This window comes from Pipistrellus hanaki (genome assembly GCF_964339955.1).
Source record: "Pipistrellus hanaki genome assembly, chromosome: 2".
Taxonomy (NCBI): Eukaryota; Metazoa; Chordata; class Mammalia; order Chiroptera; family Vespertilionidae; genus Pipistrellus; species Pipistrellus hanaki.
In genome coordinates, this window is record NC_140504.1 from 52325194 (window position 1) to 52352903 (window position 27710).

Consider the following 27710-nt stretch of genomic DNA (forward strand, 5'->3'; position numbering starts at 1 on the left):
ACCGGATTTTCTTCTAAGTGAGGAACAACGCTGAACATCTAAAGCACATGTGTCAAACACAAGGCCGCGGGCCAAATCCAGCCCGCCAGGCCTTGCAATGTGGCCCGCACCGTGCTGTCATCACTGCACTCCGCTGTCAGTTTATGACATTGTCAGTTTATGACTGTTCAGTAAACCATTCGGCCCGCGATTTAGGCTGGATTTTAGATTTTGGCCCCTTCTCTGATTGAGTTCGACACCCCTAATCTAAAGGATCACTCAGGTGGCCATGTGGTGACCAGACTCAGAGGGGTAAGAGGGAGAACAGGAAGACCCTCTGGGAGTGGCTGAAATGGTCCAGGCAGGAGATGGTGGCAGGTTAGGCTCTGAGGGAGAAGTGGGAAGTGATCGGATTCACCATCTATTTTGTTGGTAGGGCTGATAGGATTGGCCGGTGAATTGGAAGTGGAGAGGTAGGGAAGTCAAAGGCAACGCTTCGTGTTTGTGGGGAGCGTGTGTGGATCAGTGGTGGTACCACCTACTGAGATTAGAATGCAGGGGCTGCGGCAGCAAGCAAGAGTTCCCTGCATGTGCAGCCTGCGGTACCCATGAGGCATCCAGGTGGGCATGTCACATGGCAGTTAGACGAATCCAGGTTGAGGACATTGGCCAAGATGGGAGACAGGATATGGAGAACCATGCACATAGGAGGCCATTTAATGTCCTGGGATTCCATGGGGTCTCTAAGGAGTGGCTGTGGACGGAGCCAGGAAGGAGGCAGAATCCAACATTGAGAAGCAGGGCAGGACAGAAGTCTGCGAAGGCGATGAGATGGGATGGTCCCAATGAGAGGGACAGGAAATAATCCAGGAGAGAGGGGTGTCCCGGAAGCCAGTGGTGGTCATTTTGATAAGAAAGGAGTGATGGAGATCAGTGCATCAAAGGATGCTGCCAAGTAGAATAAGATGAGCCTGGGCGTTGGCCATGGCATTTGGGAAGCTGGAACTCATTGGTAACCACGACAAGGGGGTCTCTGGAGGTGATAGTAAAAAAAAACCTGATTTAAGTGGTACAGAGACCGAGTCTGGAGGGCTGAGTCCAGGGCTAGAGTGGAGGGGAATGGGTGAGTTATTGTCCATATAAGGACATGCCTTCCTCGCTCTGTGGAGGCCCTCACATCCCTCACTGCCACCGTCCTCCCCCATGCTTCTTTGGGCACCACCTGACCAGCAACGGACTCCAGTCCGGGGGACCAGACCTAGAAATGGAGTTCCGTTTCATCAGCAACTGATTAAAATAGACAGAAAATCCAAGCTGCTCTTAAACTTTTATTACTATTATTTTTATCCCCCGGGCCACTGCGTGAGCACGGAGCTGGTTTTGATTAAGCCATGGTCCTTCCAGCCGCACTCCTTGCTGCGGTTCTCACGGAGGTCTAGTGGCTTGTGGGGCATGCACGTCCCCATGGGGTGGGGGCGAGGCTGCAGAGGGAAGAGAGGCTCCAAGTCAGGGGTGAGCCTGGTTTGAAAGGGAAAATGAGCCCTTTCCTCATGGCCAGATGGAAAGATAAGGTGCAGAGAACTTCTTAAACAAGGCTCGGAGCCCATGGCAGGGGAGTGCACTCGCACGGTGTAAAGCCAGCGTCTGAGCTGAAGACAGATGCAGAGGCTGGAAACAGACGGTGGGGGCTGGTCAGGGAGGGCTTCCTGGAGGTGGAGAGTTCTAAAGCAGATTTGGAAGGCAGCAAGGAAATGTGACGAACAGGAGGGGCGATTAATAAGAAACAATCGAGTTTCTGCTCTCCAGAGCACACGGCATGCATTCTTTTTTTTTTTTTTCTTTTTCTGTATTTATTAGGTATTACATATGTGTCCTCATCCCCCCATTAACCCCTCAACCCACCCCACTCATGTCATCACCCCCCTGGTGTCTGTGTCCCTTGGTTAGGCTTATATGCATGCATACAAGTCCTTTGGTAGACCTCTTCCCCTTGCCCCCACCCTCCCCTGCCTTCCCTCTGAGGTTTGACGGTCTGATCGATGCTTCTCTGTCTTTGGATCTGTCCCTGTTCGTCAGTTTATGCTGTTCATTATACTCCATAAATGAGTGAGATCGTGTGGTATCTTTCTCTTTCTCTGACTGGCTTATTTCACTTAGCATAATGCTCTCCGGTTCTTCTTTGAGCCCAGTAAACCGGGGCCTGGGGAGTGGGATGCTTCTGTAAGGTACTTCTGATGCGCAGCCAAGCTTGAGAACCACAGAGGCTGACAGATGAGTACCGAGGACGGTGCTGCAGCGGAGAATGACCGCTGTGCCCGGGGAAAACCAGTGTGAGAAAACGAAGTCATCCTCTTCCCATGGTGCTCTGTGCTCCTCCACCCGTGTCCACATGGACCCTGGGGTGTGGGCCACCCAATGAGGAGGCAGGGCAGGCGCAGTGGCAGCTATAGACAGAGGGGACCCCGATCCGCCGTGGGTGGCGTTTCTGCTCTTCCTGAAGGTGGTAGAAGGATGAGGCAGTGAGGAGTGGAGGCAGGGGTGGGGCTGGGCATCACATGCTGTTGTGAGGGATTTGCTTCATTCCCTCAGCCCCATTTCCTGCCACGTGCTGCTCTGCTCGACGCTCCACCTCATCATTCCTGCAGTTTCACTTTCAACTCTGGGCAGACTCCCTGGGACCTGTGTGCCTTATTGCCTCCGGAGCCCGGGCAGTGCCTGCCCCAGGCCTCCACTCCTAGGTTACCCAGCTAGTGCGGGGGGAGAGGGGGGGCAGGCAGGAGCTTGGGAAGGAAGCCTGACGGGTGTGGAGGGTTTCTATGGGCAGATCCACATGCTGGAGCAGGAAAGACCTAAGTGCCATCTAGAAGGAGCAGGGCATGGAGATGGGAGCACCAAGAATCCCCTAGCTCCGTGCTCACCCCCTCGGCCCTCAGGAGAGAGCGTGTGTTAGCAGCCAGGACTGCCCCCCCAGGAGGCCAGACTGCAAGATGGCCTTCCTCCCCAGCCAAGCCACAGGAATGTGGCTGCTGCCTCAGCTGGAAAGCCCCACCCCCTCCTCTCTCCCTCCCGTTTCCTCTCTTCAGGAGCAGGAAAAGCATGGACAGGAAGGGGCTCTGAGGGGAGGCTCCCTCCCAGCGCGGGCTCTGAAGAGCGTTCCCAGTGGGGAAACGCTGCTGCAGAGTGATAGCTGAGGGCCAGCTGCTGCTTATCGGGGTCTCTGGTTGGTTTCCCCTCGGCTTCCTAACATCCAGTCTCCTCAGGGCCCAGGGGGGCCCTCTGTGCCCAGCCCGGCCCAGCCCTGCCCAGCCCAGCACGATGTCCTGCTGCCCTGACCGGGGCGTTTCCCTGGCATCACCCACACTGTGCACCCCGGGGGGCGTGAGCAGAGGCCTGAGGATCTGTGCACCCATCATGCAGCATTTCCGCCTGCCCGGAAGGTGCTGCCACAGCCCACCGGGTCCTCAATGGCTCCAGGCTCAGGCCAGAGCCGGTGACCATGCCGGCTCCCTGCTCGGAGGTCTTGGTCTGGTGTGGCGTGTCCACCTGTGAAGGAAGCCAGGGAATCAGAGGCTATAAGCCTCTCCAGACTGTGAGCCCCGGGGCAGGACCGGTTCCCTCCTTCCTCTGTACTAGAAGCCTCTCCAGCTGAAGCCGGTTTGGCTCAGTGGATAGAGCGTCAGCCTGTGGACTGGAAGGTCCCAGGTTCGATTCCGGGCAAGGGCATGTACCTTGGTTGCAGGCATTTCCCCAGTAGGGGGTGAGCAAGAGGCAGCTGATCGATGACTCTCTCTCATCGATGTTTCTAACTCTCTATCTCTCTCCCTTCCTCTCTGTACAAAATCAATAAAATATATTTTAAAAAATCAATAATATATATATATATATATATATATATATATATATATATATATATATATATATGTATATATTTTTTTTAAAGTCAAATTTAAAAAAAAAAAGAAGAAGAAGAAGCCTCTCCACATAGAACAGAACTCTGGGAGCCAGAATGTTTACTCTGAGGGAGCCAAGACCCGGTGGAGGGGAAGGATGGGAGAGTGAGCCGAGGGTGCCGACCCCCCCCATTCCCCCCCACCGCCCGCATGATGCGATGTCTGGCAGCAGGTGCCCACTGTGGAGGGGAAAGTGTTCACCAGGGACAGCCTGTCCATCCATCCTGCCAGGCTGCTGCGCTCTCTTCCTGATTTATAAGGCCCCGGGCAGCAGCACTCCTTCTTTGGTGCTCTGGTGGAAGGAGGCCCAGGCACAGGCACCCGCAGGGCAGGCACCGAGGCCCTGGGAGCGGGACAGGGAAGTGGGAGGGGGCTGTCATGGTGTTGAGGTGGGATTTTTATTGCGATGCCTCCTCTGCTCCTTTCCTTGGGCAGCTACCGACTAATGTTTGTTGTTGCCCATCTGTTCCAGATGCCCCCGCCAGTGAGAGCACCAAGGCCCCTGAGATGAAGGCCCGGAGGCCCCGGAGCTCCCTTCCTCCTGTGCTGGGAACAGAGGGTGAGTACCTGCCTGCTCGGCTCTTCCAGGTGTCCCCAGGCCTGAGGCCAGCCCAGACCCTGCCTGCCCCCCGACGGCCCAGGCCTCCCGTCTCTCCTGACCTCCCATAGGCTGCGGGGAGGTGCCCGTCCACCCTCCGCCTCACTCAGGTCCTTCCTCCTTCTCCCAAGGCTCCTGGGAGAGCTTCTCCTCACCTCTCCCAGGTGGGTCTTTCCTGCTGGTGGGTAGACCGTTCAGAACGGTGGCTCTGGCCTTACCACTCCTGGTTGGAATGCCCAGCAGCCCCCATGCCTCTGAGTCTCCTACAGGTGAACCTCCACCCCTTGCTGCTGCCGGGCACACCTGCCACACACACACACACACACACACACACACACACACACACACGTTCTGCTTTCCAAGCGTGGCCCCCAGCTCCTTGACTCCTGTTTTATACTCAAACTGAGCTCCTCAGTGTGCCCTGGACATCTCTGCATCCCTTCCTTTCCACCTTCGTTCTGCACCTCTCTCGTGGGACAGGCCCCCACGGAAGAGCCACCTCCTCCCTGACGGAGTCCGTCCTTGCTCCAGCGGAAAGTCACTGTCCCCTCCTGTGAGCTCCCACCGCCCTCCGCGCCTCCCTCTGCATTGACCATCTTCTTCCAGGGCCACAGTGATGGGTCTGGTCTCCTCCCTCCTCCACTCTTTCTCCCTCCTCCTCCCCTCTGAGGGCCACAGCAGGCCTGCTCACGTGGCCCTTCCGGGATGACTCTGCTGCGCCTGCACACAGAGGCCCCTCAGGGTCTCTGAGGATCAGGCTGTAGCTGTGCTCCCCAGGGCCGAGAGGAGGCGCGTCTCCTGGACCGCGCAGAGCTCTCCCCGCTCTGTGGGTCTCGCTCCCACGGCCCACTTTTCCCAGAGGCAGAAAGCGCAGGCCCACCGTGCTTTCACAAGCCAAACACCACCCCAACCTCTTATAAACCGAGAAGAAAAATAATACACTTCAGCTCAAAGAAAATGTTCCATTCATCTTTTCACCAGTGCAGTTGGAAATATAATTCATATGTTGGTATATTGATGGCTTTTATTTTTTTCCTTAATGGAGGGAGGGGCCAGTGAAGGCAAAAGGACCTAGTTTCACAAAAGTCACAATGCAGCAGCCCTGGCTTCCCCTACTGGTTAATTATTGGTATGATTTTGTTAGAACTATGCTTCGAATCCTCCAGTTTAAACAGAGGGTGGGGAATTGCTGGAACATCCCTAACACACACTTTCTACATTTCAAAAACAAACAAGATAAGCTCATACGTACTCATACTAATAGAGGAAAATGATTGAGTTCGATTAATTAGAGGCTATTTCTCTATTTCCATTACAACACAGTGTTGTGTAACTTAGCTTTACTCTTTTCTTTTCAAAGCAGTGCATGTCCCTTCCCGATGATGAGCTTGCCAAGCCGTGGAGGTGGTGGAGGGGTGGGGGGCAGGGGAGGGGAGGGGGTGCTGTCCAGTCTTCAGGGTGGTGGGTCTGCCAGTTGAATTATAATTTCTCATGGGTATTTAACCACAGTGGGGCACCTCAGATTACCAAGTGTGGACCTTTAATAAGTTATTGGAAGTGCATAAACAATTCTAAGAAAAACCTAGTAAAAATGGGTTAATGATTTTATCTTGCAAAAGGATTTCTTATGCCTGTGCTGTGTTAGTTATGGGAAATGTGAGCAGAAGAGAGGCCGGATCTTAGAAGCGCACCGAGTCCCTGTGAACCGGGGGCTGGCAGGTCACTCGCCGGCCCTGGGGGCAATGCAGGAGTGCATGGTGTTTGCGCTGGGAGGGCAGCAGCCTCCTGTCCTCAGCTCTGGCCCACCCACTCCGGCGAGGTCCTGAGGGGGGTGAGGTGGAGTCACGGGAGAGCTGGAAAGAGAAAAACAAGCTGGAGACGGAGAGCAGACCGGCCTGGCGCCTAGCCCTGGAAGAGAGGGCTGGGGAGAACTCCCAGTAAGCTGACGCTCTATCCACTGACAAGTACATCGTCCAGCTCTAGGGCAGGGGCTCTCACTCTGGCTGCGTGTGCGAGTCACCTGGGGAGCCAGGCATGTGGAACAGACGGGCGACACCACTGCCTGGGCTGCACCCCAGACTGATTCAGTCAGGAGCTCTGGGGTGCAGCCCAGCCCTCCGCATGGGTTTAAGCCACTCCAGGTGTGGCAGGCCAGGCGGAAGCCAGCTGTCCCAGGAAAGCGGGGGCCTGCACTGTTGGCCTTGGGAAGCAGAAGGGCTCCGGGCCCCTGACGCCCAGGTCCTCAGAGTATCAGCCCCCCGCCCAGTCTCCACGCTGCAGGGAGGGAGCACGATGCCCTGCTCTGCAGTGTGGAGGCTGGAAGCCTGGGTCCCTGCCCTGCAGAGAGAGCGGGACAAGGGCCCCGTCCCCAGTGATGCTTAGGGGAGGGCGGGGCTGGCAGGAAGGGCTGCTTCTCTAGAAAATGCACACATCCACCGCGGATCAACTCTGCCTACACTGCTTGTCTGCTGAAGGGGAATTTCCTTCTCGTCCAGAGCCTTCCTGTTAGCATTGCAGACATGTGGCTCCACATACATGTGGTCACTTGGAATTCCTCTGCTGGCCCGTGTGCCCCCAACCCCCCATCACCCCAGCCTCATGCTCCTGGAGGCGCCTGAGGAGGCAGCGGCCCAGAGATAGGAAATGAAGAGGGTGTCTTTTAGGTCCGCACCGCAGTTCTGTTCTCACTGGGGGACAATTTGCATTGTTTACCGATTGCGTAAGTTAAGTATACATGCACTCTTGTCTAGACGTTTGAAACAGCATCAAAACATACCAAGTACAATGTGAAAGGTCTCTTTCATCTACCCCCCAGTTCCACTCACTCACCTCAAATATATCGCAATTACTGTATTCTGCACATTTGCATTTACATATGCAACCATATCACGTGATCTGTGTGCCTCTGCAACTTGCTTTTTTCTCTCTCAGCATTGCCATTCCCAGGCCCGGGTATCTGATTGCATGAGAAAGCCCAGAGACTCGAGTCCCTGAGTGGCCTGGCTGTGTTGTGTTCATTTTTGTCAAAGGCTGGGAAGTACCTAATCTAACCAGGAAATCCATCTTTCCTGCCAGTGACCGAGGGAAGGCTGAGTGGTTTTCTTGTCAAACAGATTGTGGCCAGATCCCTTCGGCAGCCCTCCCCTCCGCAGCCCCGCGTTCAGCGTTCAGTCCCGTAAGTGAGCTGTCAGGTGTGAGTGGACAGCACTCGCCCACACGGGGGCCTGCGAGCCTGGGGGAACCCCACCGCCGCTGAGCAGGCCTGCCCCCCTCCCAGGGGCGGGGCAAGAGGAAACTGACAAGTACAAGTGAACCTGCCAGACACCCCTCACAGGTACAGGAGTGAGGAGGGGTCGTGTGGGAAGATTTCAGGGTAGGGGAGACTCTGGACCAGGCTGTGAAGAAGGAGAAGAGCGTCGTTTGGCTGAAGAGGAATGATAATATTATCAGAGGGAGAGACTGCTCAGATGCCATAATGAATATTGTGAGCACTCCTGACGTGGAGGATCCTTTGCTTATCATAGAAAACGCATTTATTGAGCAGCCGTGCCACAGGCTTCTTCTACGACTGGTTTCCCCTCCTGATGGGCCTTTAACAGCAGCACTCAGGGAGTTTCATAGACTCCAACTCCCCTGAGCTGAGTGGGTGTGGGCGGCCGCCTGCTCAGGCACAGGGTGTGACCAGATAGCTACGGGGACAGAGGGCAGGGGACAAAAGTCTTGGTTTTATCACTAATTGGACCCGAGGCCTTGGTGAAAGCCTTTTGCCCCTCTGGACCTTGGCCTCCTCACGTGTCCAGTGGGGACTGTCTCCCACTGCTCCCAGGCTTTCCGGCTCTGACATCGGGCCTTTCGGTGGAGTGTTTTTTCTAAGGAACACCGTTCAGGTGAGGTCGGCTGACTCCCTTTGGCACTATAATGTGTGGAGGCTCAAGCCGGCACGGGTCGTGTTGCACAGCATCAGACGTCCTGACAGGAAGGAGGCCGTACGCATGAGGCCCAGGCCTAGGGTGTCCGAGCTGGAAGGAATCTGAATGGAATTTTGTGTGAAGAAGACCGCAGTGGGGCTTTAAAAAAATGGTTTTAGAGAATGCAGCCGAGGCCATGCCAGTGCAGGGACAGGCTCGGGATGAGGCCGATCGGTCTGTAGAGTTGCTGGTCTTTGAGGAGAGAAATGGATGGGCTACCATAGGACACGTTTCCAACATGAGGACTGACACCAGGGCTCTGAATCTTCGGTGCCTGGCCTGAGGCAGGGATATAATGAGTATTAGGTGTGTGTTTTTCAAATCGATTCAGGAGTTTCCATGCTTTAAGGGTCCCAGCCTCCACCATGTTTCTGGGGTTTGGGGAGAGGCAGGTTGAGCGCCCCTTTGTGCTCCAGGCCTGGCCTTGGCTGAGCTGCCCTTCTGGCACCGGTCACTTAGGCTTCAGTCCCCACGTTGAACTGCCCGGCTTATGATGCTTGTAGATACCTTTCCTTTGGCCTCCCATTTGTGTCTGTCTAGGAAATCATGTCAACTTAAAAATGTCTTTGGATGTCAAAAGCAAGTGTCCAGTTTTCCTAAAAGTTTTCCCCAGAATCAAACCTCTCCAGGACATGGGGAATGTTAAATCCTAATAGGGTCCAAAGAGCTAAAAGGAGATGCCGGAGAGGTTGAGACTTGGAGATTTGCCTGACAGTGAAAGATGTGGGACCTGGGAGAGAGGCTGAGTATTTCCATGAATGTCTCTGAAAGCTGGTACCAGCTCCCGGTCATTCCCAACCAAGTATCGGTCTGTGAGGAGTGATGGTGCCCTCACCCTCCACCCCTGAGCTGCTGCCTCAGCGCCTCCCGGCTCTCCCACTCTCTCCTACAAGCCAGTTACATGGCAGGGAGGGTCCTCCCCAGGGAGGACCTACAGGATGCCGGTCAGGCCACCCTGGCTCTGTGTCTCAGCCAGCTGCCTGCCTCTTTCACCACCACCCTGGCATTTTGTCTCCTGAGGCTTGGGGGTGGGTGTTTGCAGTAACAAGAGGATCAGTGTTCCTCTGGAATCTTCTCATGTGGCAGCCTTTGCTGTGAGGGGATGTGTCCAGGAAATTTGCCCAGAGATGTTAATTCTGGGAAAATCACCAGGATTTCTGCAGAAATCTGTAAGGAACTGGAAGGAGCCTGGTGTGTGCAGGGGAGAGGCTGGGGGTTAGCCCTGAGCCCTGAGCCCTGAGCTTGCTCCAGTGCAGGGCAGTGGGATGCAGCCTTCCACCCCCAGGCCCTCACTGCTACCCTCCTGCTCTGACCAGCCTGTAGTGTGGGTGCTCCTTCCCCCTTCCCCCAGGCCAAGTTCCCTTCAGGCCAAGTTCCCTTCAGGCAAAAAGTTAATGCTGATTTTGGGAATTGTGAAGATTTTTATGTCTATTTTTAGTTAACTACCTAAAAAGGGCAATGTCCCCAGAGAGGCAGAGATCTAGGGACCTACATGTACCCAATGCTGTTCCAGCTTCATCCCCAATTCTCCTTTGCTTTTCATTATCTCAGAGCCTTTTGACTCCGTGAGACCCGCCTTCAAGCTCTGCACGTATCTCCCAAATGCTTGCTCTAGTCTTTCTGCCCTTGAGTCACTGGAGAGATGTACTCAGATGCCTTCGGATTGAGCAGTCTAAAAATTCCTCTGGCATGCTGATCTTCCTGCCAGGACAGAAGGTTCATGAGGCCAGGACTAGGCTAGGACTTGGGCAGGCTGGGGCAGAACCAAAAGGTGGATTATGCAGATACCTGAAGGCTGGCCTCCCCACGCCTGCCCCGGGTGTCCCTGGAGGCAGCCAAATGCAAAGCTTTGATGTATGATGTTTTCAAAGGGCTGCCTCACTTCTTCCAGTCTCCCTCTCCTGTCTAGTGTGAAGGCTCAGCACCTGGCAGGTGTCATGTAGTTGGTCAGACAGGAGGCTTCTCCTTTTCATGGGAAGTTGCACCAGGATTCAAGCCCCAGGACCCAGCAGCAGAGCCCAGGCATGTTTGCTGGAACTCCCAGGTTAACAGAGATCCTCAAGGGTTCCACTCACGCCTTTAACAGCTATTTTTCAAGCATGTGGCAGGTACTGTGCTAGGCCCTGGGGATACAGAAGGTGAGCAAGAAGGGCCCTGTTTCTGTCTCCAGGTAGCTTGCTGTCGATCACGCACGTTGAGGCAGGTTTCTGCAATGGCATTGCCTTGTGATAGGTGCGGAGATAGAACCCCCTCAGAGGGGCGTGGAACCCAGCCTGGCAGTAGTGAGCCATGCGCTGAGACCTGCCGGAGGAACGTGCAACAGTCAGGAAAGCCTGGTACTGCAGAAACTGAAAGGCATTCCGTGTAGAGAACAGTGCCCACCCCGAGCCCCCGAAGGTGGTGCAGGGACCAACCAGCAAGGGCAAGAATCTGTGCTTTTAGCCGTTTCCCAGGTGATCGTGAGACATGCTAGATTTTGAGAACTACCGATATTGAGCACTGAAGACAAGGGTGAGGGTGTTCCCCAAGAGGGAGCAGTAAGAAAGCAGGTTGGAGATGGAAGCCAGGAACAGATCCCCAAGGCCTTTGGGAGATGAATTGGACTTGATTCTGTGTGACAGCGGGCAGTCACAGGAGAGGTTGAGACAGATCTGCATTCGAGGAAGACAACTTTGGACACAGAGTGATGGATATGTTAGGGTGGGGCCAAGTGGAGGTATAGTTAGGACTAGAATGGTGACAGTGGGGACGTGGAAGGTGGAAGACTGAGGAGCTTTTTAGTTGATGGACTTGGCATACATTAGTGACTGGATATGGGCAGGGAGGGGACATGCCTTGGGAGAAGGGGAACATGCAAGGGTGTGGGAGAAGATCCTGGTGTGGGTTTGGGGTGTATTACTCAGCTACATGTGCTTTTATGAACCCAGCAAGTCATCTGGCTTTTATGCAAATCCATCTCTGTTTTTGTGCTATGGAAGTATTGTGAGGTGCCCTGCCTGTGTTTGATTGGGGTAAGAACCAAATAAGAAAAAGGATGATGTGCCCATGGGTTAAAACAGTTAACTGAATCCAGCTCTCTATAGAAAGCCAGTTTGGAATCAGGTGACTCAGCTCTCCAACCCATAAATCAGGTTCTTCTAAGCCCAGAAACAATTAATGGGTTGCAGCAGATGGTCATATAAAATATGTATAATATAGGATACAGAACATTGCTAACGTTTAAAGTTGCTAACCAATTCAAACAGCAGAAGCTCCAAATTTAAAGAACAAATATAAAACTTTGGCCTTCAGTTTCATTTGTCTGTAACACAGAAAGAAGGATATTAGCACAGACTCTACTTCTGGCACATGAGTTCACCCAGGGTGGCTAGGAAGAATATAGAGTGGGACTTCGGCATCATCTGATTTCATACTGTGCTGCTGCCCCTTCCTTATCAGCTCCTGGCCCACCTCCTTCGGCCCCAAGAGCCCCAACCACAGCTGCATTCATTCGTCCTAACAAAGCACCACAGGCTAGAAGTCCAAGATCAAAGTGTCAGCAGGTTTGGTTTCTCCCAAGGCTTCTCTCCTTAGCTTATAGATGGCTGCCTTCTCGCTGTGACCTCACATGGCTTTTCCTATGTGTCCCAATTTCTTAGGACCCACCCTACCAACCTCATTTTAACTTAATTACCTCTTTAAAGGCCCTATCTTGTAGTCCCATTCTGAGGTAGGGGCATTAGGGCTTCAACATATGAATTGGGGGGACACAACTAAGCCCACAGCAGCCCTTCACAAAGTTCCTCTGATCAGATGGCTTTCCCTCTCCGCAGGAGGTCAGAGCCTAGCTGTGGTACAAGCCTTTCTTCCCTTGATGGCCTCTCCCTTCCAGCTGTGCCCTCTCCCTTCCCAACAGCCTGGGATGAAGAGGGGGAGGGGTTTCCTGGCTCAACCAGTCATGGGTATTTCATATCCCATCCAGTATCTACTCCTGGGGGATTTGCTTTCGCATGTTCTTCCTGCTAGCATCTTAGAGCTCTCCTTTTCCTAGCCTTCAGACTCTTCTCTCTCACCTTGGAAGAAACCTTAGCTTGGCAATCCTCTTCTGTCACCCCATTTCTCTCTGTCACTTTCACCTCTGAAATTCTGGGTGGATTAATTGACTCCCCACCTGTTTCATTAGAATCTCCTCTGGAGTGACTTCTGACACCCCTGTCCCACTGCACCTGCCCTCTCCTCCACCACCCATCGCTCGGTGCTGGTCATACCTAAAGCCCACTTCCTAGCGTCCCTTGTCTTCTGCCCTTGGCTACAGTGGCTCTCTTTCTGCCTCTCCTCACTGTGGACCTTGCCTGGGATCAGACCCTGGCCCCTGCTCCCTTCACTGCATTCTTTTCCCCAAAGAACTAACCCATCCTCACAGTTTCCATGATATTCCATCTTTGATCCTAAAATCTTTCACTTCCAGTCTCCACCAACCTTTCTCTGATCTCTGAATTCTGATCCTGGGCTTTTGCCTACATACAGATTAAATTCTTTCTTTTTCTCTCTCTCTCTTTTTTTTTAAATATTTTTTTTATTAAATTCTTATCTGTGTACATATCTTACCATTGCCCCCCCCCACAGATTAAATTCTTTCATCTACCACTTTCACTCTCACCAAGTCAAACCGCATCTTTCACTCCCAAATTCCATAATCAATCAATATAATTTTTCCCATTTATCTAAGTAAGTATTCTCTAAGGAGTATTTGTACATCCCTCTTGTTTAGCCCCTACTTTATTTAATTCTTCCTCTGTCTCTTATTCATGTTTTCTGCTTCTCTCCAAAGAAAAGAAGCTGCCTTTACCAAAGCTGGTACTGTGTGACCAGTTCCTTCCAAGAGTATGGCAGTAGCTTCCTAATTGGGTGTTCTTGTCCCCAGGGATTGTAGAAACTTTCAGATGTCCTCTGTCCCAGTCAGACTGCTGTCTGTGTGAGGACTCCCCGATCACTCAGGACAAAGACCCACCTCTCAGACTTGGCATCCTACACCAGCACTGTCCAATGCAACCTTCTGCGACAATGCCATGTTCTATGTCTGCACAACATGATAGCCACTAACCACGTATGGCTATTGAACACTTGGGGTATGACTAGTGTGACTGAGGAAATGAATTTTTAATTTTCTGGGATTTAAATTGTCATACTCTTCACACCACTGCTCTCTAACCCAGCTTTGTGCTCTGGCCAACCTCCACCAAACATCACCCTGGCTCTCAGCTCAGAGCCATTCCCTGTCCCTGTGCGATGGGACAGCACTGCTCACTTCTCTAGTTCAGATCTTCACTAGTCCTCAGGCCCATCCCCTGCCCCAGCCTTTAGCCCTTCCTAGCCATCTCCTTATCCCACAGTGTATGCTCTCTCTCCCTCATGTGAACAGCCTTTTCATGTGGCTGGATAAATTTATTTTTTAAACTTTCTATTCAACTTCTATTTTGAAATAATTTCAGACTTACATTTTTACAGTTGCAAAAATAGTACAAATAAATCTTGTATACCCTTATTCATATTCTTCAAATATCAACATTTTACCATGTTTGCTTTATATTTTGTCTCTCTTTTTTCCATCTCTCTTTCCCACTACCTCTACACACACACACACACTTTATGAGCAGTTTGAAAGTAAGTTATTTTCTGTGTCTAAATTCTTTAGTGTATATTTCCTAGGAACAGTCTCTTATAAAAGAACAGTTGGGAGATCAAAACACAAAATTAGCATTGATACAATACTATCTATCATCTAATTTATTGAACTTAGTCAAAATCTCCAGCTGTCCTATAAATGTCCTTCATGGCAAAAGAAGGCCACATTTCTTGACATTTAAACTCTTGAGGACAAGTCCTGATTTCTACATTTGGTTGGTTTTTCTCCTCAATTCCTGGGTTGGTAGTCTGTACTGATTGGCATATGCCCTGCACACAGTAGGCCCTCAGTAAGTTTCTATCAGTTGGACGGACAGATCAATAATGGTGACAAACCAGGGTGAACTTGATGGAGGCAGGCCTTTCCCTGGGCTCAGCCACGTAACTGGCAGCCACCAGCTCCGTGCTCTCAGTGTGCTTCTGTCAGGGACCAACTGCTTACAAGATGCGTGCTCTCAGTGTGCTTCTGTCAGGGAACAATTGCTTTCAAGATGCTCTGAGGTTCCCCGTGGGTAGCAGCACTCCTCCCATTTTACTGATGCACAACTAACAATCCACAGAATTATCTGACTTACCTGTGGCCACAGAACAACTCCATGCCCAAGCCAGGGCACAGCACTGCTGCTCTGTAACCTGCAGAGGCAAAGCTTTGTGTGTTGACAAAACCCCATTAATTCATCCAATAAATAGTTATCAAGTGCAGCTGTGTGATGGCACATTGGGTTCATAGCTTATACTTTAGGAGGAGGCAAAGGGCAAGCAATAAATAAATAGTTTGTCCTATGGTGATAAGTGCCCTGGGGGAAATAAAGTGGGGTACGCATGATAAAGAGTATAGGGTTGATATTTTTGTGTGTGTGTGTGTGTGTGTGTGTGTGTGTGTGTCAAGGTATAATTTACATGCATTAAAATTCACCCATTCTTCCCTAACTGGTTTGGCAAGGCCACAGGTTTGATTCCGGTCAAGGGCATGTACCTTGGTTGCGGACACATCCCAGTGGGCACATCCCCAGTGGGAGGTGTGCAAAAGGCAGCTGATCAATTTCTCTAGCTCTCTACCCCTCTCTCTTCCCCTCTGTAAAAAATTAATAAAATATATATTTTTAAAAGAAAACCTCACCCATTCTAGTGCACAGTGCTATGAACCTTGACAAACACATACAGTTATGTAACTATCACCACAGTATAATATGGTTCTATCACCTCAAAACATGCCCCCGTGCCTCACCCTGGACAAGTGGCTCAGTCAGTTGGAACATCTTCCTGTACACAAAAAAGGTTGCAGGGTCGATTCCCAGTCAGGGCACTTACCTAGGTTGTAGGTTTGATTCCTCTCTCCCTTCCTCTCTTTCTAAAAATCAATTAAAATAATAATAATAATAAAAATAATAAAATAAAATAAACACCAAAAAAACACACATATCCTCAGGTGAGAATTAAAATAAACAAAAACATGTCCCTGTGCCCCTTAGTGGCCAACCTCTCAACCACTCACCTCTAGCAAGCACTAATCTATTCTCTGCCCCTGTAGCTCTGCCTTTTCAAAAATGTAATAGAAATAGAATTATACAGTATGTAGCCCTTGATTCTGGCTTCTCTTAGCCGAAGAGCTGAATCACTGATGAGATTCATCCATGTTGTATATCTGTAGTTTGTTTATTTTTATTGATGAGTAATATTTCATGGCATAAAGGCACCACAGTTCATCCATTCTTCAGTTGAGGATATTTGGATAACTTCTAATTTTGAACAATTATAAACAAAGCCACTACAAACATTCACACTCAGGTGTTTGTTTGCATGTTAGATTTTCATTTCCCTAGGATAAATAGGTTAGATAGCTTTTGAGCAGAGACCGGAAAGAAATGAGGAAACAGCCATAAAGATTGCTGAAGACGTTTTTGCCTATTTACCACATTGTTATTTCGCCAAATGGATAGGTTTGTGTTGCAACACTGGTCTGTTTGGGTCATTTTTTAAGTGTGAGTTGTTTGGCGGTGGGAATGGAGGAGCCCATTGGTTAGTTCATTCATTTGTTCATTCATTCATTGATCCATTCAACAAAGATTTAAAAAACAAAAGCCACCAGTCCACAGTCTGCAACCCAAGGGAAGCCTGAGACCCTTGGATCCACACCAAAGGCTAATTTTAGTTGGTTTATCTGACATAATTTCCTTTCTGAGCTTCCTGAAAGTTGGGGTGAGAGAATAGTTAGTGAGTTTGGGTATGGTCATTGAAATGGATAATGGAGGCTAAAGCATTTTTTGGTTTTTCTCTCAATGGAGGCCTCAGGGACCTCCTGCAGAGGCCCCCCAAGTCCTGATATTCATTTGATAGTGAGGTCATGTGTGCAAGACTGCAAGATCCCCAGAAAGACACACAGGGCTGAGGGCTCTGCCTGGATGAAGAGCTAGAGGGCAAGACAGCATCCTCCTAGGACTCAGGAGCTTTGGGAGACACAGAACTGACAGAAAGTAACCTGTGAACTTCTTCGTTTTAGGTGATGCAACTGTGAAAAAGAAACCTGCCCCCAAGACACCTCAAAAAGCAGGTAATCAGTTATAGCAATGTGTGGGGGCAAGGGAGTCATCTGCCAGGAGAGGCATGTGGTCCCAGGAGAGCACCCTCCCTAGTTCAAGCTCAGCGTCATTCAAGCTGAACCTTCCCGCAGAGCTTCTCACTTCCTTGTCTCTTCTCCTGCCTCCCCTGTTAGGACAGCATCACACAGTAGTAGTGACTCTCCCATCCCTTCTGTAAAATTCTGCTTAACCCTCTGCCCTTCATGCTGCCTCTAAGGAGGCGATCTGCTCTGTGCTGTTTAATGCTCGGCTCGGTCTGTCCTGGTCTGTTTCCATTGGGAGACATTTGGGGACATGAGCCATATTGAGCCTCTCAGCCAGGGTGACCTGGAGGTTAAAGAGCAAAAGTGTTGCCTAATTAAGAAAGGAGTTAAAATGTAGATTCAAAAAATTAGGGTAAGGTACAAATTCTAGAGCTACCAACAAATGGAGAGTCATGCCGTGTAACTGTGTGGGCCACATGGAGGGAATCAGAATAAAGAGATGAGCAAACCTAGCAAGTCCACCAGCTCAGGTGTTCTGAAGCAGTGACCACCGCCCTCAGTCTTACCCTGGAGGCTCCAGAGAGGAGCAGCAGACGAATGTGGACAGCAGTGTCATTGGCAAGTTTGAGGCTCGCTCCTCCTCAGTCATCTTCTCACTTGTCCCCTCCAGCCATGCCCCCTCAGATCATCCAGTTTCCGGAGGACCAAAAGGTGCGTGCCGGAGAGTCTGTGGAGCTGTCCGGGAAAGTGACCGGCACCCAGCCCATCACCTGCACCTGGATGAAGTTCCGGAAGCAGGTCAGTAAAGAGGGGAGTGGCCTGGGGACAACCACGCAGCCTCTGGGCTGAAGGGATGGGAGACGCTCTAATGGCAATAACATCACCCTTCATCGCAGAGGCTTAGAAATGGGGAGCCTTCACCCACTCACCACCCAGTCATCACAGCTGCGTTCTTAAAACAACCTTTCCTTCCAAATCTATGAATAATACCTGCGTTATAGACGAGTTGTATAATAGAGAAAAGTATGAAGGGAGAAATAGAAACCACCCTTGGCTCCCACCTGCCTTTGATATCTCAGGCTAGAATTCCACTCAGCGTCAGGAAAACGGAACAGACTGACCTAAATGACCTCTCAGCCCCTGTAAGTGTCCTCCTGTGATCCTGTGCCAGCCTGATGAACCCTATCTGTGGGAACAGCTTCAACTTACCACGTGCTGAAGGGATAAAAGGGAACCTGAGTATTTGGGTAGATAAGTTGTACGCAAAATAGAATTTTGGCTTGCTGGCCCAGAAGTCAAGCTGCCATTTATAATCATGGCCCTATGGGAAAATGTTTGAAATTCCAAGCAACCAGCTCTTAAAGGAACTTGGAGATCCTGCACTGGTAGTGTGCGTGCCCAGATGCATGATCAACAGAGGCCCAGGGACAGTGGCTGGCACAGATGGGAAACACTACAGAAGGAGTAAGGATTTCTTCTGAGCCCTATGCTGCTCAATTTCCAAACCATCAAGTTGTCTTAAGGCCCCAAGTGGGAGGCTAGTGCCAGGAGGGAAAGGAGGTTTGGTCTCAAAAGATGGAAAAGAGAAGCTGGCCTTCAGCATCCCAAAGCATGTAGCTCTGGACGATGTCTGGGCCAGTGTTGCCTGAAGTAAGGTAGAGTCTCATCCCTTCTCAGAGACATTTAGCCGCATCTCAGCTCTGTCTCTGGAGATGTTCTGTATCTGTTCTCCAGTGTGTAGCCACTAACCACATGAGGCTGTTGAGCACTTGAACTGTGACTGGTGTAACTGAGGAACTGAATTTTAAATGTTAAGTAATTAAAAGTTATTAAAATAGCTCTGTTGAGTTATAATTAACACACCACAAAATCCATTCTTTTAAACTCACCCCTTTTTAGTGGTTTTTAGTATACTCACGGGGTTGTGCGACCATAACAGTTATCGAATTCCAGAATATTATCAATCCAAATGGAGCCCCAGACCCATTACCAATCATTTCCTCCTGCCCACACCCCCGCCAACCATTCGCCAACTTTCTGTCTCTATGGATTTGCCTGTTCTGGGCATTTCAAATCAATGGAATCCTATAATATGTTTCTTTTTGTGTCTGGCTTTTTTTCACTTAGCATAATGTTTTCAGGGCTCATTCATGTTGTAGCACAAATTAAAACTTCATTCTTTTTTATGGCAGAATAATTTTCCATTGTTTAGATACCCATTTGTTTACCCATTCATTAGCTGATGGATGTTTGGATTGCTTCCACTTAATTAAAGTGTAAATCGCCACATGTGGCTAGTGGCTATGGTTTCAGAAGAGGTCAGAACCCATAGGCTGGGCTTCATAGGTGACTTTGCTCAGATGTGCTCTCCCACCTCCCATCCCAGGGTGTAGGAGGGAGACGAGGACACTTCTGAACTCCCATCTAGAGCAGCAACTGCAGAGTCCCTCTTCCGACCCTGCTCAGCACGCCCTGCCTGCCCCGGGTCTAGACCTCACAGGGAGGCTTGGCTCTGAGGGCAGCAGAGGAGGGTCTTGGGTGGGGGGAGGGAGGAAAAGGGAAGGGAGGAGCCGAGAGTCCAGACCCACCCCACACCCCCCCACAGCTGTGCAGTGGGGTTGCCCCCACTCCTTTGCTGGCCCTCGTCTCCAGCGCTTGCCCACTGTCTGCCTGCAGATCCAGGAGAGCGAGCACATCAAGGTGGAGAACAGCGAGAGCGGCAGCAAGCTCACCATCCTGGCGGCCCGCCAGGAGCACTGTGGCTGCTACACGCTGCTGGTGGAGAACAAGCTGGGCAGCAGGCAGGCCCAGGTCAACCTCACTGTGGTTGGTGAGTCTGGGTGGGTGGCCTGGCAGCGGGGGATGGGGAAGGTAGAGAGCCCCGGAGCAGGATGACAGACCTCAGGGTCTCACCTCCCAAAGGACCTACTCCTTCTGCACCCATCCTCTCTGCCCACAGCCCCTCGTACTCCCTCTCCATTTCTCTCTCCCCACGGTCACACTGTTACTGTGCTTCATGCTCATGAGAACTCCGGATCCCACACCCACACCCTCGCAGCGTTTTCCTCTTCCTGCGAGTCCCTGGTGGCTCCTTTCTGAGACCTGAGCTCCGGGCTCCAGGCCTCTCCTACTGGCATGGCAACTCCCTCTCCCTCTCCGCCTCCCCCTCTCCCCCAGCTCTGTCCCCTTGAAGGCTTCACCTTGGATCAATGTCACCTTCCCACATCACTGCTCCTCCGCCTGACTTGAGGGGCATTGCAGGAAGATCCCATCAGCCCACAGTCTGGACTCTAACAAGATCCAGGGTTGGCTGAGGCCTTGGTGCTGCTCGGTGCTGCTCAGTGCCCTCTCCCACTCTCTGAGGTAGCTTGTCACCCCGCAGGCCACAGCCTCCGGCCTCTCTGAAAACTAGGAGGCATCAGCCTGCTGCCCACCTTGCTCAGCTTCATGGCCCCACACTTTCAGGCATCTCTCTGTCCACCCCCAGGCTGACCGCACCCTCCAGGCTCTCGGCCCTGGACCACCCCTCTCTCCCTGAGGCCGCTTCCTTCTCCTGCACTCTGAATCCCCAGGCTCTTGGGGTCCCACTTCCAGCCCCCTCCTCTCTTCTCTTCAGCTCCACCTCTCCTTCTCTCATCTTAGCCAAACACACAGGCCTGCATAACTCCTGCAACATCTCGTCTCGCTTCAGCCACCCCCATCTCTTCCTGCTCTCTTCATGGCCAAACCCTCTGAGAAGGGGTGCTCTCTACTCTGCTTCTGCTTCCTCACCCCCGGGCACTCGTCAGCTCCCCGCAGCCTCCCTCACCACAGGAGTCTACTGGGATCACCCCTCTAAGGTCACTGTGACCTCCTAATCCTAAACCCACTCCTCTTTTGTACTCCCACGTTCCAGTATTGGGCTGAGTCTGTCTCCAGGCTGTTTCTGAAGTTCACTTTTTCCTCTTTATCCCAGGTGCTGTGCTGATCATGCCTTTGTCCACTCTCTCCTGAAACAGCCACTAGCTTTCTAATTGGCCCCCCACTTGGGGCGCTCAGTTCCTTGTTGCCCCCAACCCCACCCCATTGGCAGGTGCTCAGGGCAGAAAGGAGCAGGTAACACAGCAGACTGGTAGACAGTAGGCCGTGTCCCTGCACATTTGTGGGCCTCCGTACATTATGCTCGTGCAAGCCTTTGACCTGGGGTTTATTGATCTCATCTTTCTTTCGTTTCCTTGAGTCGGGAGTTTTAAATCTGGGAATCATTGTGCCGGGGGTCAGGGAATAGTGTTCTGTCTACAAAAGACAGGAGAGACCCTTTTCTCACTCTTCTCTTTGGTGACTGGATGCTTGCTCCAATGTGTCCCCTGGGGAGTCAGGAACTTTGGGGGGGCGGGGTGCTAGTGACCCACTCTGTCTTTACATTAAGACCTGTACCCGCGGTGCTGATTTGGCCCCACACCCTCAAAAAAAGCTGTTAGATAATATTGGTTTCCAGTTTTTCTGGGTGTTCTCTCTCACCTGCCTCTGCTTGAGCAACTTTGGGGTCCACTCCTTTGAACCGCTCTTCTGTGACCCCTACCCCCTACACTGGGCCAGCTCCACTCCGTGCCACGCTCCCCTCCCCCATCCCCACTGCACGAGCTGCAGTTCTGGCCTTTTATGGTTTAGTTTCTCATTCTCCTCGGCCAGTACTGACAGGGCCATTGGCGTGGCTGCCCGCCAGCTGGCAGGCCCAGCATGTTAAATACCGTCCTGGGAGGGGAATGGAATTGGGGGGGGGACGGGCTTTCTGTCTGCCTCCCCCTCGCAGGGCTAAGAATAGAATTGCTCAATAAAACGGGGACTTGCATTGATGCAAACATCAAGGCCACATTCATTCAGAGCCCATGGGTTTAGAATTAGTCCAGAATGAACCTGGATTCAGCCCAGATTTACCTGCACGTCCCTAAGCACAGCTGTGTATTATCTGGTCAGGGCTGATTAACCAGATGTGAGATGTAAATGAGATGAAACAGGAGCGGTTTGGCTTCCTCTGGACGGCGTTCAAGCCCTCTGGAAGCATCCGCTCACAGGCCAGCTAAATAAGGCTGCTTTAGCACAACTTCTGCTTGTCAGCAGTAAACGTCTCTTCTTGTACATTCTTTAAAGCTCCCCTGTCTTTTCAAATAGGCTATGACTCCCATTTTATAAATGACAGTAAACATTAGCCTTCCCCTCCGTTAGTTTAAATGAGCGATGCTTAGCTGTTTGAAAGCCTAATGACTATTCTGTGTTGAAAGGCAGTGCAAGGATTTGCGAAGCTCTGGGGTCCTCTGCATCCACCTCTACCCACAACCTTGGAGGGTGGGGGTGCCACTTGGGCAAGAGAGAGCAGCCCAGCCCAAATGATTTCCTTCCTGTAACTTGTCCAGCAAGATATAAACAGGTCACTTTGCATATCTTTAAAGGAGAAGAATAAAGTGGAGGGAACCCCAAATACCCACTAGTCTCCAAATACTACCTGAGCCTGGAACTTGCATGATTTTTAAAAATATATATTTTACTGATTTTCCACAGAGAGGAAGGAAGAGGTATAGAGAGCTAGAAACGTCGATGAGAGATAAACATCGACCAGCTGCCTCCTGCACACCCCCTGCCAGGGATGTGCCCACAACCAATGTACATATGCCCTTGACCGGAATCGAACCTGGGACCCTTCAGTCCACAGACCGACGCTCTATCCACTGAGCCAAACCGGTTTCGGCAACTTGCATGATTTTTAAGGGCAAGAGACTTCCCTTCATAATGCCTGGCTTAGATTTCAGCAAGATGTGGTCTTGATCTTATTCTGCCTGATAGCCAGGCGCGAGAATCTGAAAATGTTTCGGAATCTCCTTTTGGCTCTGCCAGGGCCCAGAGGGTATTCTTGGTAAGCAGAGGGTCTTAGCCTCCCAGGGGCCAAGGGCCGGCTATGCAGGTAGACGAGCCCTCGCAGCCCCTGGCATTCCATGGAAGGTGCGAGTGACTGCCGGTATGCCGGTGAAGGCAAGCCAGGCAGGGGGGAGAATCAGCCGTAGACCATCTTCGGACACACAGGCAGGCAGAGCCCGCCAGGATGGCCCCTCATGTGAGAAGCGTCAGCCCAGGAGTGGGAGCATTTGCTGAGCAGAAACCCCATCCTGTTGGTCAGCTTTCTGGGGAGCCAGGGGGTCAGCCCCAGGAGCCCTGGAGCTCCGGGCCCTAGACTCTGAGGCTGCTGCCCTTCCCTACCAGGTCGGCCGTGCCTTTAGCATGGAGGGCAGGCCGCAGGCGCTCTGCTCTGAGGGGTTTCACCCCTGGCGGGTCTGCCTCTGTGGGGGATCTGCAGGTTGTAAAAACTAGGGAGCATCCGACCCCGCCCCTGGCCCTGAGGGGCTTCCAACCTCAGACACCTAAACCCCTTCATTCAAATTCCTCGAAGGCATTGAAGTTTCACTTGGAATGAAAGCTCCCCTCTCCAAATTTCCCATCTTCCCTTGCACCACAGGGGGTAATATCTGCCATACGTCCGTTTTCTAGTTTTTACCAAGAGACTGGACAGGGTGGAGTACAAGTAGTACCTCTTTCACGGTACACACTTCTCAAAGTTTTTTCTTCTTGGTCAAAGCAGAAGGGGGAGAATCGGTCCGTGGGGTGTACTGCATTCATTACATAAACCCAAGTGATTCTAAGTGTGGCCAATCAGACGTGTTCCAGGCAGTGGAGGGGGAGAGCAGTGGGTCTGCCTTTCATCCTTTGGGCTTTCATACTGTTTTAGCTGGGCCCTGGAGGGCTGGGTCCACTTGCCCTAAGAGTGAAGAGCAATAAACATCCTAGCCAACACCAGACGTATTTCTAAAAAGACCAGCATATCTTTCAGAACAAACAGTTTTTCTAAGAGAACATACTTAACACCCAGTGAAAGCGGATCCATCACAGGAGGCCTCCGGAGTGGCTGCACAAAGAGGCTCTGTCACAGTCCCAGCATTCCCCCCCCACCCCACCCCCCCCCCGCGGGCCAGGCCTGGGTGGCAGGGTGGACGGGTTCCAGGCAGGGCGTCCTTGGGTGGAATGGAGAAGCTGCAGGGCTTGGGAAGGGGAGAGAAAAAATATGTGTATGTATCATGTAGGTCTTTAGACACACACACACACACACACACACACACACACATGCAGGCAGAATGTTTTTTTCCCCTATTTGCACAGGGTCATTTGAAAGAACCCTTTTTGGGTTTCATGCCTTGCTCAGAGGTGGAAGAGTAGAAGTCAAGAATTTTCCCCAAATTTGCTCGCCTGGTGCTTGTAAAACCTCCAAAGGGAACGTGCATAGTAGCACCATTTTCCAAGTGAAAAAAGACAAGCTAGTCTTGGGAGTTAAGGAATTCACCCGAGTCCACGCTATGTGAATAAATAGCACATAAATTCACAGAGCACCAAGGCATGGTTTTAATCATTAGTTGGGGGAGCTCTGCACCTCAAACGGCTTTGGAGGGATGAAGGGTTGCTAAATACTGTGATTCACCCAATTACCTGCAGAAATGAAATCAGAAAATATAGGAAAACGTTGTTCAGATGAGCAACTGACCAAGTCAGAAAGACTCAGGAGCCTCGTGTGGTATCGGCTGCGTGACTAGCCTTGCAGTTGACAGTGTTTCCAGTTCTTAGCGTGTGTCCTCAGCTCATTTTCCAGCCCTTAGGCAGGGATGGTTGTGATTTGCTACTGTGGTTTGCTCTTGAAATTCTTCACTCGTTTTATACCCGTCCTATATGAATAAAAGGGATAGGGTAGGAATAACTTTTAATGTATCACAAAGTCAGAGATAAACTACTACTACAATGATGACTAATGGCTACTCAACTCGGCCACTTTCCTAAGAACTCTTCATAACCGCCTTGTGATCCAAGTGCTATTATTATCCACATGTTGCATTGTACAGGCGAGGAAACCGAGGCACGGTAATAAATAGTGAGTGGGGTCAGAGCTGTGTTCAAACCTGGATCTGTCTGCTTCTCAGCGAAGCAGGCGTTTCTCAGGTCTCAAGGAGACTGTAGTCTGAGCCCTAGTTATGGCACAGGTCACTGGCCTATGGCCTGGAGGACACACACACACACACACATTGAACCCTCTCTTAAAACATTTTTTATGGGAAGCAGCCCACGCCTTCTGGGCAACTTCCTAGATCTGTTTATGCTGAGAAATATGCTCATGACCAGGACAAAGAACAGGAAGTCAGGGCTCACAGACTGGACAACTGGCCAAAAGAAAAGACTTTCCTTGAGCCCCTAGGTATCTGTGTGGCTTTCTTACAGGTGGTTTGTGCACAGGTGTGACTGTGTGGATGAGGGAACCAGAGCCCGGACCGGGGATGTCAGCTTGAGTTCTCTAGGCTCCTCCCCCACACACCTGATTCAAAACCTTTTCCCCACCCCCCTGAAATTCTGAAGAGTTGGGTGATACTGTGCTTCTCTGTCCCCAGACAAGCCAGACCCCCCCGCTGGCACGCCTTGTGCCTCTGACATCCGGAGCTCCTCGCTGACCCTGTCCTGGTACGGCTCCTCGTACGACGGGGGCAGTGCTGTGCAGTCCTACAGCGTCGAGATCTGGGACTCGGTGGACAAGTCGTGGAAGGAGCTAGCCACGTGCCGCAGCACCTCGTTCAACGTGCAGGACCTGCTGCCTGACCGAGACTACAAGTTCCGTGTGCGCGCCATCAATGTGTACGGGACCAGCGAGCCCAGCCAGGAGTCGGAACTCACAACGGTGGGAGAGAAACCTGAGGGTAAGCTGACTTCACTTCGTCAATGGCCAAGAATAAACGTGCGCGAACTGCCCTGTGCAGCTAGAAACCTGGACTGGAAGGGGGAGGACATCCATGGTGACAGGCAGCTTTGTTGGGGATCTTGATTTCCAAGGTTATGACGCTGATCCATACTTTAAAAGAAGTACATACCACCTTTTTATTTTTTATTGATTTTTTTTTTTACAGAGAGTAAGGGAGAGGGAGAGTTAGAAATAACAATGTGAAAGAAACATCAATCAGCTGCCTCCTACACACACCCTACTGGAGATGTGCCTGCAACCAAGGTGCATGCCCTTGACAAGAATCGAACCCCATGAATCTGTATCTGAGAAGCACTAGAGTGGAGGAGAGGATGAGAGTGGAGTCAGTGAGACACTAGTTGGTTCTCTGTGGTGTACTCCAGGAGAGGGGTGGTAAGGGTATGAACTAAACCCTCACGCGATGGAATTGACCGATCGCGATGACTTTTTGAATAGGGAGTTGAGGGGAAAAACTAGAAGAGTTAAAATGACTCCCCATTCCTGGCTTGGATATCTGAATTCAAGAGTCATTTAGTTTATTATTATGATTCATCGTGGCTGACATATATTAGGCACTGCTATATGCTAACAATATGTTCAGCATTTTCCACGAATCGTTTCATGCATCTAACTCAATGAAGTACATCTGCCATCACCCCTATTTACAGATGGGAAACGAGGTTTACAGGGGAGAAGCTACTTGCCCAAGGTGATGGAGCTTGTATTGGCGAGTGGAAGCTGGAACTCAAAGCTGACTGACCCAGAGTCTGTGCTTCTTTGGCTGCCTCCCAGTGACGTGGAGGTTGGATAGCGGGGAGACCAGGAGGGTGGGGACCAGGCAAGTTAGAGTGGGGATGCCAGGGCAGGCAACCAAATTGCAGTCTGCATGTGTTCAGCATATTTCTTTAAGAAGAGGATTCTTTACCTCTTGGAAAAGAGGCAGGAAAGTGGATAACATTGTGGTGGCACCCGCCCAGGCCAAGGCCAGGGGACACCTGGAGCTTTGATGTGGGCGATCTGTTGCACACCTGCTGTCGCCTCACGTCCCCGTTCACTCCTGCACGTCCAGGCTGTGGCGGCTGGAGCTGCTTGTGTCCCCCCTTGACATGCCTCTCAGGCACCTGTGGGTTCCACTGTGTGATGTCACCCTCCTCATTGTGTTCCATCATTTCACTTAGGTCAGCGGTTGCCAACAGATGGTCTGCCTACCACTGGTGGCCCGTGAGGTCTGAAAGGTTGGCAACTGCTGCTTTAGGTCACAACTCGAGGGCGACTTCTCTTAGAATAATTGCTGGACTTTATAATTGCCCCTTTTTGTGTCGCCTTCTTCCATGTGCACTGTGATAGTGTGTGCTTGATTATATAACACTAGAGGCCAGGTACACGATTCATGCACTGGTGGGGTCCCTTGGCCTGGCCTCTGCCCTCTCACAATCCAGGACCCCTTGGGGGATGTCAGACTGCTGGTTTCGATCTGTGCACCGGGTCTCCAGTGTGACTGTTGACTACACTACAGAGAATCAACTAGTGTCTCACTGACTCCACTCTCATCCTCTCCTCCACTCCAGTACTTCTCAGATACAGATTCATGGGGTGGTGGAGGGGATGGATGGTGAAGCTTCAGAAGAGACTAAGGGAGGGGTGTGTGTGAGTGTGGAAGTCTGCATTTCCATATGTATATAAGATCTTTGTTTAATCTCTTCCTGTCCTCCCCCTTTCTCCCTTTCCTCTGAGATTCATCAGTCTGTTCCATGTTTCCATGCCTGTGCATTGAGCGTCTGCCCTCTGGTGGTCAATGTGCATCATAGCTACCAATTTAATAGTCAAACAGTCACTTAGGCTTTTATATATATAGATGTGCCATGGGTTTCTTAAGGAAATGTGTTTTTTGCCTTCCGAACTAAGATATAAGCTCCAGAAAGAAGGAGGTATTATGCCTCTGTGTATTTTGTTTTGTATACCCACAACACACGGCTGGAATTCCATGAAAGACGTTCAGTAAATGGATAAATGGATTGGACATGCTGGCAATCATAAGTTGCTGACTTTCGAGCCAGAGCAGAAAGGGCTGTCACAATTGTGTGTAGGTTCTGAAAGTCAGAGGGATCGGAAGAGATGTGAAGAGGGTGTGCCTAGGGGGCCATGAGGGATGGAGGCGGGAGCTGGGGTGGGGCTGGTGGGGTGAGGA

General features: G+C 51.2%; 1 protein-coding gene across 3 annotated transcripts in view; it reads left to right on the plus strand.

The window, feature by feature from the left end:
* MYLK (myosin light chain kinase) overlaps nt 1–27710 on the plus strand; it is a 182589-nt gene that overhangs the window by 120068 nt on the left and 34811 nt on the right. For all 3 annotated transcript variants that reach the window (XM_084871493.1, XM_084871494.1, XM_084871495.1), the window contains 5 exons: nt 4402–4488; nt 16660–16710; nt 17393–17520; nt 19399–19552; nt 25179–25481. In XM_084871493.1, the coding sequence (XP_084727619.1) occupies nt 4402–4488; nt 16660–16710; nt 17393–17520; nt 19399–19552; nt 25179–25481 (723 nt within the window). The remainder of the gene's footprint in view (nt 1–4401; nt 4489–16659; nt 16711–17392; nt 17521–19398; nt 19553–25178; nt 25482–27710) is intronic.